At 37.3% G+C, this 12,131-nt stretch overlaps 1 protein-coding gene and 1 pseudogene across 1 annotated transcript in view; one reads left to right on the plus strand and one right to left on the minus strand.

Annotated features, from left to right (window-relative positions):
• Nucleotides 1–6,872: 6,872 nt before the first annotated feature.
• Nucleotides 6,873–12,131, minus strand: part of LOC110316727 (vomeronasal type-2 receptor 26-like) — a 44,086-nt gene continuing 38,827 nt past the window's right edge. Inside the window, exon 6 of the mRNA XM_021191182.1 lies at nt 6,873–7,765. Within this exon, the coding sequence (XP_021046841.1) occupies nt 6,873–7,765 (893 nt within the window). The remainder of the gene's footprint in view (nt 7,766–12,131) is intronic.
• On the plus strand, nt 10,493–10,610 carry LOC115063529 (annotated as a pseudogene).

Below are 12,131 nucleotides of genomic sequence, written 5' to 3' on the forward strand. Positions count from 1 at the left end.
TTAAAATTTGTAACATTGGTAACAGATAGTTAGCTTAAAACTGGTAACTCAGGGTTAGAGTCATTCTAAACAACAACAGGTGGCATGAGCCAAACCAAGAAGACAGGTCTCTAAAGATACTTCTAAATTGAGATAATATTTTATGTAATTCTTATCCTAAAAACTAGGTTTATAAAAGATCAGATTTAAACAATGTTTCCTTAGTGAGGTATTAAAAACTGCATTGTCTTGCATTCAAATACAAGAATGGGCAGCCATATTTTGTAAGGTGAATATAATGCACTTGGTATTGAGTTTAGAATTAATGGATTGTTTACACTGTTTAAAATTGGGATTTGTTTCCGAAATTATGGTTATGCTCTACTATTGTAAAAGAAACTTTAAAATATAGTTAAATTGCCAGTGTTCCATTATCTGAAGTCTACAATTTGATCACAAGCTCAAGACGTTTAACTCACCCGTATTTAAAACATCAGATAAATAGAGATCATTACAAGATTAATGAAAAGTTAATGAAACTTGGAACTTATGGGGGCATTATTACTCCAGCTGCCATTCCAAATTTTAGATATAAAATTATTATAGATCTAAAAGATTGTTTTTATACTATTCCTTTGCATCTTCATGATTGCAAATGGTTTGCATTTAGTGTGTTTGCTTGTAATTTCAAGGTATCCATAAAGTGATATCACTGGAAAATTTTGCCTCAAGAAATTCCAATATCCCTACATTATGTCAAAAAAATCATTTCTCTTCAATACAAGAGGTTATGACTTTGATTCCTCCAGTGTATGTTACTCATATGCACATTTTATTAGCTGATCCCTCTGAAGGAGTTTTACTACAATCCTTTGCTCTTACACAACAACCTTTAAAATCTTGGGGATTAGTTGTTGTTGTTCGTGGAAAAGATTCAAAGACAATATCATTTTCATTACTTGAGATATCAGTTATATCCTAAACAAATTGTGGCACAGAAAATTCAAATAAGAAAAGATAGATTACTTACTTTAAATGATTTTCAAAAGCTGTTAGGAAATGTTAATTGGCTAAGACCTCACTTTCAGTTTGCCACAGGAGACCTTAAAACTCTGATATGTCCCAAGTGGAGTGCAAATCCTAATTCCCCTGGACAATTAACTGATGGGGGACAAATAGCTTTATAGAAAGTAGAGGAAGCTATTAGTCAACAACAGATACATTATGTAGACTATGACCAATTGTCTGTTTCACTGCAGTTCTTTGGCAAAAGGGACCATTAATGTGGATTCAACTTTCTTTATCTCCGAGTAAAGTTTGAACACCCTATTATGAAGCTATTATTATTAAACATGCGATTCAATTATATATGCTTCCTTCCCACTAGATAAGCTATCTGTAAATACAGTAAGCACATTCTCTATGGGCCGCAGGTGTAAATTTACAGGAAATACAAAAGTATGCACAGAGACAATTTTAATAACTTGTCTTTTGGATAATGATTGCTAAATTTGCCAAGAGGTTTGCATATGCAATAGGCCAAATATCAATATTCTATAATACCCAATTTAATTGCTCTTTGAAATAAGGAATAAATATTTCATCAAGTTATTTTCCAAAATACATTCATAATTCTATCCTACCATTCTGTGTTAACAAGTGGAAACAAAAAGAACTATACAGAGAATCAACCAAACCAGGAGCTGGTTCTTTGAGAAAATCAACAAGATAGATAAACCCTTAGCCAGACTATCTAGAGGGCACAGGGACAAAATTCTAATTAACAAAATTAGAAATGAAAAGGGAGACATAACAACAGAACCTGAGGAAATCTAAAATATCATCAGATCATACTACAAATTCTATACTCAACAAAACGGGAAAATCTAGATGAAATGGACAATTTTCTAGACAGATACCAAGTACCAAAGTTAAATCAGGAATAGATTAATGATCTAAACAGTCCCATATCCCCTAAAGAAATAGAAGCAGACATTAATAATCTCCCAACCAAAAAAAAGCCCAGGACCAGATGGTTTTAGTGCAGAGTTGTATCAGACCTTCAAAGAAGACCTAATTCCAATTCTCAAACTATTCCACAAAATAGAAACAGAAGGTAATCTACCCAGTTCATCTATGAAGCCATAATTACTCTGATACCTAAACCACATAAAGACCCAACGAAGAAAGAGAACTTTAGCCCAATTTCCCTTATGAATATCGATGCAAAAATACTCAGTAAAATTCTCCCTAACTTAATTCTCCCTAATTTAATTCATCAAATTAAATGGAGAGAAACTTGAAGTAACCCATTAAAATCAGGGACTAGACAAGGCTGCCCACTTTCTCCCTACCTATTTAATATAGTACTTGAAGTCCTAGCCAGAGCAATTTGACAACAAAAGGAGATCAAGGGGATACAAATTGGAAAGGAAGAAGTCAAATTATCACTATTTGCAGATTATATGATAGTATATATATATATATATATAAGTGACCCTAAAAAGTCCACCAGAGTACTCCTAAACCTGATCAACAGCTTCAGTGCAGTAGCTGGATATAAAATTAACTCAAACAAATCAGTGGCCTTTCTCTACACAAAGGATAAACATGAGAAGAAAGAACTTAGGGAAACAATACCCTTTACAATAGTCACAAATAATATAAAATACCTTGGTTTGACTCTAAGAAAGTGAAAGATCTGTATGATAAGAACTTCAGGCCTCTGAAGAAAGAAATCTAAGAGGATCTCAGAAGATGGACAGATCTTAGATGCTCACAGATTGGCAGGATTAATATAGTAAAANTGACTATCTTGCCAAAAGCAATCTACAGATTCAATGTAATCCCCATCAAAATTCCAACTCAATTCTTCACATAGTTAGAAAGGGCAATTTGCATATTCATCTGAAATAACAAATAGCCTAGGATAGCAAAAACTATTCTCAACATTAAAAGAACCTCTGGGGGGACATTAAAAGAACCTCTGACCTCAAGCTGTACTACAAAACAATTGTGATAAAAACTGCATGGTACTTGTACAGTGACAGACAGGTAGTTCAATGGAATAGAATTGATGACCCAGAAATGAACCAATACACCTATTGTCAATAGATTTTTGAAAAAGAAGCTAAAAACATCCAGTGGAAAAAAGACAGCATTTTAAAGAAATTGTGCTGTCTCAACTGGCAGTTATCACGTAGAAGAATGTGAGTCGACCCATTCTTATATCCTTATACAAAGCTCAAGTTTAAGTGGCTCAAAGAACACCACATAAAACCAGAGACACTAAAAATTATTGAGGAGAAAGTGGGGAAAAGTCTCAAAGATATGGGCACAGGCAAAAAATTCCTGAACACAACAGCAAAGACTGGTGCTGTAAGACAGATAATCAACAAATGGGACCTCATAAAATTGCAAAGCTTCTGTAAGGCAAAAATACTGTCAATAAGACAAAAAGGCCATCAACATATTGGGAAAGTATCTTTACCAATCCTAAATCAGATAGGGGACTAATATCCTATATATACAATAAGACAAGAAGGTAGATTCTAGAAAATCAAATAACCCAATTAAGAATGGGGTATAGAGCTAAACAAAGAATTCTCAACTGAGGGATACTGAATGGCTGAAAGGACCTGAAAAAATGTTCAACATCCTTAATAATCAGGGAAGTGCAAATCAAAACAACCCTGGGATTCCACCTCACACCAGTCAGAATGGCTAAGATCAAAAATTCAGGTGACAGCAGATGCTGGTGAGGATGTGGAGAAAGAACACTTCTCCATTGCTGATAGGATTGCAAGCTTGTACAAACACTCTAGGAATCAGTCTGGTGTTACCTCAGAAAATTGGATATAGTACTACCAGAAGATCCAGCAATACCTTTCATGGGCATATACCCAGAAGATATTTGAACTTGTAATAAGGTTACATGCTCTACTATATTCATAGTAGCCTTACTTATAATAGCCAGAAACTGGAAAGAACCCAGGTGTTGCTCAATAGAGGAATGAATTCAGAAAATGTGGTACATTTTCACAACTCAGACATTAAAAACAATGAATTCATGAAATTCTTAGGCAATTGGATACATCTGGAGGATATCATCCTGAGTGAGGTAACCCAATCACAAAAAAACCCACACATGATATGAACTCACTGATAAGCGGTTATTAGCCCAGAACTTCGAATATTCAAGATAAAATTTGCAAAACACATCAAACTCAAGAAGAAGGAAGACCAAAGTGTGGATACTTCTTTCCTCCTTAGAATGGGGAACAAAATAACCATGGAAGGAGTTACAGAGACAAAGTTCAAAGTTGAGACATAAGTAAGAACCATCCAGAGACTGCCCCACCCAGGGATCCATTCCATAAACAATGACCAAACCAGACACTATTGCATATGCCAGCAAGATTTTGCTGACAGGATCCTGATATAGCTATCTCTTGTGAGGCTATGCCAGTGCCTGGTAAATACAGAAGTGGATGCTCATAGTCATCTATTGGATGGAACACAGTGCCTTTAATGAAGGAGCTAGAGAAAGTACCCAAGGACTTAAAGGGGTCTGCAACCCTATAGGAGGAACAACAATATGAACTAACCAGTACCAGTACCCCCAGAGCTTGTGTCTCTAATTAAATATATAACAGAGGATGGCCTAGTAGGCCATCAGTGGGATGAGAGGCCCTTAGTCTTGTGAAGATTATATTCCCTAGTTCAGGGAATGCCAGGGTCAGGAAGCAGGAGTGGGTAGGTTGGGGAACAGGGCCAGTGGAGCATATAGTGGACTTTTGGGATAGCATTTTAAATTTAAGGAAGAAAATATCTAATAAAAATATTTTAAAGAAAAAAAGAAGGCAGTAAATCAGAGAATACATAAATAAGGTTATCATTACATAAGACTTACAACTGACAATTTTGACAATATATATATCTGAAGAATGAAAATTAATATTTAAGACAGAGCAAAGAAATAGACAGAAAGCTTGCAATGAGGCTTCCCTTCAGAGAAATTCAATGAAAGGAACATGCTTGAAGATGGGAAATGGGTGGCTTCAACTATTTGAATATTTCTTAAGGAAAGTGACATAAATGATTGCTTACATAATAAAAACTATCTTAAGAATCTATGAGTTTTTAAGACATTATTATACTATGTAATTATAACTCAAAATCAAGTAATAAATCTGTATTGTTTTTGGAGAGATTACTAGATAATTAGTCTCCATTAAACATATAATGATTGGGACACTTGAATGTCTAAACATTTAGTTATCAACATATATTTGATGAACAGTTACTTAGTCTTTCAGATAAGCTCCAACCAGGATGTAAGATTCCTGCCATCCACGTGGAACTACCACTGAAGCATTCTTTTTTGTTCACTGTATTGCTTGGCTTGCAACATAATGATACATGGCCTCAAGAGAGAGCCTGACTCTAAAAAACAGGGATTTCTTTATACTCATGGTGTCAATCTACCTGGCAGCTTTTCAGAGTGGAGTGTCTTTCCATTTACGGTTGTAAGACACAATGAGTGCATAGTTTCAGACACTTTAAACACAAATGATCCTTTGCCCATCAACTACTACATTTGGAACAAACTTATTTTACCCAGATCAAAGAAGATTCCAATGGAAACTTTTGTGCTGTTTTGTGGTCAAATAGAAGCAACTCAGTCTAATGTTATGTAAGTTTACATAAGTGAAAGATAAGCAATAATTGAGAGAAAAAATACACTCAGAATACTTTAAACGTATGTTAGTCTTATGATGGTACTGGGGCCAATATTACAGTGTGCAAACAGTTACTGGAATTAAAAACTATGACCCACTTTGGTCATGTATCCATTTCTGAGTTTGTTTTGACTATGGTTGAGCAGCAATTCCTCTCAATATTGTAAGCTCCAATTTGAGATTGCCCTTGCAATTATGTTCAAAGAAAGTTTTAGGCTAGATAAAAGCAGATACATTAAATAGATAGATAGATAGATAGATAGATAGATAGATAGATAGATAGATAGATAGATAGATAGATAGATAGATAAATAACCCACAAGGTCTAGGATGCAAAAATTCCATGATTCTCCATGTCCTGTCGAATCCCTGGCCTTGTACTTCTTCTAAATACTCACATCTACCATCATTCACATTCCTTCCTTGAATTGGGTGGAAATTATATTAGCTTTCACTATGTGAAGACAATTTGAAACTCCTAGCTATAATAGAGAAAAGCACTTCCCATGGAGGGTATTTGCTCTGTCTGGAGACTTTGGTGTGTTGGATATCCTCACAGTCAAGATGTCTGGGTTTCCACCGTGACTCTTCCTAATCGTTCATCCATGTTGTGCCACATGAGCATAGAGAAGAACAAAACCCTTCCAAGACGCTAAAATTTACGTGCCATATTTTATTGTTGGTGAGGCCTTTCAGAAAGGAGAAGCAGACCATGAAATTTCTGATTTAAAATCATGATTACATGGAAATTTATTCATATCGAATATAAACAGTCATCCTGCATATGACTAACAGAGAGGAAACACATATTTAAACATCTGTTTTGTTTCCACACAAATGATTTTCTTGCATTCTTAAACTTATTCTTTGCCAGTTCCATTATATTATGTTAAACAAAGGAAAAAAAAGTGAGAAAACTGTGATTCAAAAAAATCTCTAGTAGACACATCAAATTCACCATTAGTTGGCAATTCTATAACCTGTGATGGCTTGGTTAACTGTGTCTAGTTGGATACAAGGTGAGCAGGGACACAGTTAAATTGGAGATGCCATTATTTGGTGAAATGCATTGACTTCACACCAATCATTTGTATATTCCAATATTATTATTTCATACAAATCACAATAAATTATTTTGTCTTAAGGAGAAAGTCACTTAAAGAACTTCTTTCTTGAATGGCCACCTGACCTCAGGAGGATCACATAGCATTTGGGAAGAAATATAAAGCCCAGTAAGCTAGCACTGGAGGCCAGAATTGAAACAATTTCCACAGCCACCATGGTTTTGNCTTTGGAGCTCAGGTAAGTGGGTACNAAAGNAATCCACACAGTGCAGAAAACCAGCATGCTGAATGTGATTGTTTTNGCCTCATTGAAGCTGTCAGGTAGCCTTCTNNCCAGAAAAGCAATAAGCAAGCTGAGACTGGCCAGAAAGCCCAAGTACCCCAGAACACAATAGAAGGCAAGGGTGGACCCCTCGTTACACCAGAGGATGATTTGCCCAAACTCTGACTGCATGTCAACATCAGGGAAAGGAGGATATGTTCCTAGCCAGACTGCACATATGCACACTTGAATGATGGAACCACAGCAGACTATAGCATTTGAAAGTCGGGTCACCATCCACGTTTTTAAGATGCTTCCTGGCTTAATGGCTTTGAAGGCCACAACTACAATGAAGGTCTTTGCCAAGATTGAAGAAAGGGCAATGGAAAATACAACCCCAAAAATCATTTGCCTCAAGATACAAGTCACTGTTCTAGGTTTGCCAATGAATATTAGTGAGCAAAAGAAACAGAACATTAGAGAAACTAAGAGTAGATAACTGAGATTTCTGTTATTTGCTCTGACAATGGGTGTGTCCCGATAGTGGATAAATAATCCTAAAATCATAGCTGAAAAAGCAGCAAAACTAATGGCCACGGAAACCAAAACAGCTCCCAGAGTATCTTCATGGGACAAAAATGCTGTAATTTTAGGAAGACACTGATTTCTCTGATTATTTGGATACTGATCTTCAGGACACTTGATGCATTGATCCATATCTGAAAATGAGGCAGATTGGTTTATTACATCCCACCTGTCAATCTCCAGATATACGTATGGGTCATATATCTTGTGCAGAACAATTGTTTGATTCTAATGGTAATGTCCGTGAATACATGAGCTAAGCCATTATATTGAAAAACAATATTTGAATAAGTTAATATTTATGAGAAAAAATACAGATATACCATAGCCATAGTATATTCAGAAAGTGAGTGGACTTAAAATGTATGAGAGAATCAGAAATGTAGAAATGATGTTGAGGGGAAATCAGACAACATAAAAATTATATTTGATTACTTATGAAAGAAAGAAAAGTATATTTTGAAGCCTTTATTCTTTTTCTTTTTATTATTAAAAATTGTTTTTACTGTTTGAGTTTATCATACAGACATATCACGCATTTTGATCAAGTCTACCAGCTGTGTCTTCCCTCTGCAACTCCTTCTCTCTGTCCCTCCAACAATTTTTTTCTTCTCACTTTACTTGCTTTTTTTTAGCCTCCTGAGTTCAGTTACTGCTGCCTGTATGCATATCAATATAGGCCATCTATCTTAACAGAAGCAGCCATTCAGAAATTCATATGAGAAAACAAACAAACAAAACCACAAACCTTACTCTTTCTCTCCATCAGTCATCAACTGCTAATAGCTTCTAGCTAGGGGTGAGAGTTAGTGTATGCCATCTACGCTGGGGTTTTGTCTGATTTGATCTGGCTTGATCCAGTGCATGCCTCTGTGAGTTTTTCTGCTGCAGGGCCCTCTCATTTCTGAAAATTTCTGCTTCCCTACAGACATCCTCTCTGTGGCTCTTAAGACCTTTCTGCCTTCTCTACCACAATAATGCTTGGTGCTCTTATCCCTGAGAGCTCTTGGCTGTTATTACGAAAGGTGCCAGGAGTCATCTAGGAGAAGCGAAGAACTAGCATGTGACTTTCTGACATGGATTCACATAGATTTGCCCTTCTAGGTTAAACTGAAAAATTATATATGAGGCAAGATTGCTGNTATTAATATGCTTTTCCTGTTATTCACACACACTTATCACCATGTATTAGCCTATTGGAGAGATTTCTCCAGATAAATGAAGATGTACTCCCTCCCTTGTGGTGATTCTATACAGGCAAAGAGATAGTTCCTAAATTCTTAATGATGACTGTAAGAAACCCTAAAATTATACTAGCAATTATTAAGTCCCATATAATAGGAGTGTTATTAACTCCTCTCTGATATTAAAAACTACAGTGTGAACTGTGCCAGTCTTCAAGTGTCACCCATAAATTGATTCAGAGAAAGTAGGCATGTATAATTTAGAACATATTCCAAGAGGTTGTAAAAGAATTAATCAAAGAGAACTAATGATTTAGTGTATGTTCCAGGACAGAAAATAAAATATTGTCTGGGTTTATCTACACCAAACTTAAATAACATAGCCACAAAAATTATGGATTTTAAATTTCAGTGAACCTGCAGTGCTAATGACAGACAATACATGTTGGGTTTTAATATATAACAATGTCTGTTGTGAACTACTTTTTAAAAATTAAGAAAATAAGAAAAACTTTTTGGACAGAGAATTTTTGGAGAAAAATTTAGAAATAAAGATTAAAATCATTTTTCCACAGGTCCCTTTTTCTTCCTGAGACTTTCACTAGCAGGCTGGGAGTCCCAGCCCCCAAGTTCCTGCAGAGATAAGAACAAAGGGTACTTTACTTAGTCATTAGCTGTTTTACTATGAGGTGACCAATGCCAGAGGCTGCAGTTTCTGACCTCTAGAGGAACTGAGAAATACAGCAATCTACCACTGCAAAGTAACTTTGACTGAAGGCAGGTAAATGTTTTGTTAATGAAAAGCAACCCTAAATATCTCACAAGATTAAGTCTTGCCTTCCCCACCAAACATACTTTCTCTCCTCAGCTACCTCCAAGAGAGAATTAGAATGTCAGAGCAGGCCTCTTACAGGAAGGCCTAGAAAATAAAACTTCCTAACATTTCCAGACATCTATGTTCAGGAACTGTGGGATTTTTTTTTTGAATATTTTAATATGATTTTTACTAAAGGATGCATCATTGTTTTCAAAATTATCCAGATGGCAATACATTTTAGGTGAATAGTTTTTCTTAGAGTAAAAACTTGGGTTTTTTTCGGTGATTTCCTTAATACCCTGGATTGAACTCNGGTTACAGCTGCATCTAGAGAACCAGGCTAGCATATACAAGGCTTTGGGTTCTATTCCCAGAACAAAAATTTTTAAATGCATTATGATGATAGAAGTATTTTCTCAGAATTATTAAGTACAATATGATTATTTCACCTAATTAAACTCCTGATATTCACTTAATGTAAACTGGCACACTTGCAAACTGATTTTTTGAAATTAATATTTTAAAACATCACACAAATATTATTGTTCCAGGTTATGAAAAGTGTAAGTATTGAAGTTGAAGGATAATGTACTTCAATACTAGGTACAGGTTAGACTACTAAGAAAAGAGATTCAGTCATATATATTGGAAACACCAAGGTTTCCATTGGTACCGCAGAAAATACTGCCATGGGGAGAAGAGGGAAAGATTCCCCCAGCATATTAGGTAAAACTACAGGCATGTTAAAGAGATGGTATACCTAGAGAATTTGAGGTATACATATTTTCTTGTACTGTTAACTGTCAATGCTTCTCTAAGAAAGTGGTAGTATTTGAAGTTCATCAGAGTACAGAACAAGGCCTGATCCAAGAAGGGTTGCAGGTGTGGCTGCTGTGTCACACCCACATTAGTAGCAGGCAGAGAAGAGAGGCAATGGCTACCTTTAGTGTTCTGAGTTAGGATTAGTAGCCTAACACTCCCTGAAAAAAAGGGAGCTTGAGGGAACACCAATCCAGGGCTACAGCGGCCACAGTGGCTTCCAGGACATGGAGTAATCCAGAGACTAGAAAAACTCTTTCTGGGACTAAAAGCCATAGTCCTGATGAGGAAGAAGACCAATATGTCTACCAGACAGGTGCCATCATGCCTGGAGAGGTGGGTAGCCTGGGCCAGAAATATGACCTTGAGTCAGGCTCTGTGTAGGAATGGGAGTGGTAAACCATGTTAGAGATGATGCTTGCTTCCCACCATTAAGCATGAGCTGTAAATAGCTCCTGAGACTACTCCTGGGACAACCTCAGACACTCAGAGATCCAGGGCAACACAGAGAAAAGCACTTAGTGGTGGAGAAATGGAAGAGACTGATGAAAATAGCTGTGAAAACAATGACCTTAGGCAGAACTGGAGACTGGGTGGGAATGAGAAACAACCATCAGAAACAAGGGGTTGCTACCTGGGACTATGATTGGGTCCTGGCTTTTGATGCCACTGGAGGTCACATCTAGTTATGTGACCCTGCAGCAGCAAGAGGATGTTACCAAGGCAAGCTTGAAGTCCATGGTTTGGGCTGCAACCAAGGGACTTTTTTATGTCTGAAGGCTATGCAAAAATGACCCCAACCCTTATCTGAACACTGTGGGAGGGCTGACCCTGGGGACATGGAAGCAGTAGAGCTGACTCCACCCCTTGGTCAGATACAATGATCAGGAGTGCAGGGCTGTACATCTCTGAAGTTACAGGTGAGTCAGGCACAACATCGTGGGAGACCTAGCTGTCCCTCTTGTCTATGTGCAATGGAGTGGATGGGGGAGAGACACCCTTCTTGTCCTTTATCCTTTACCATCTTAGGCACTCATGAGAAAGCCTTGTACTACCTGTGGGCAGCACAATAGAGATTATTCTGTTAAGTTTGTAGGGCACAGTTGAACCAGCCCCAAGGGCATGCCAGGGTGGCCAGCACTTGTCTTCCATGAGGGAATATGAATGAGGGAGAGATGACCTCCTCATTGTTCCTTCCCAAGTACAGCAGGTAGGAGAGCTAGCGCCAACATCATCAGAGAAGGAGATACCTAATAACTAATACCTGCTGCAATATTTGGAAGAACAGGTCCTGAACTTTGCACAGTAGAGCTGGCACTGTGTATGCGGGATGCAGGTGAACAAAACCCAAGGACATGAGTGTGGGGGATCCAGCCCTGCCACTTTTTTTTTTATTATTTATTATTATTTTCTTTCTATACATTTCGAATGCTATCCCGAAAGTTCCCTATACCCCGTCCCGCCCCTGCTCCCCTACCCACCCACTCCCACTTCTTGGCCCTGGCATTCCCTTGTGTTGGGTCACATAATGATTGCAAGACCAAGGGGCCTCTCTTCCCAGTGATGGCCTATTAGGCCACCTTCTGCTACATATGCAGCTAGAGACACTAGCTCAGGGGGTACTGGTTAGTTCATATTGTTGTTCCACCTACAGGGTTGCAGCCCCCTACAGCTCCTTGG

Source organism: Mus pahari, chromosome 2 (genome assembly GCF_900095145.1).
Source record: "Mus pahari chromosome 2, PAHARI_EIJ_v1.1, whole genome shotgun sequence".
NCBI lineage: Eukaryota > Metazoa > Chordata > Mammalia > Rodentia > Muridae > Mus > Mus pahari.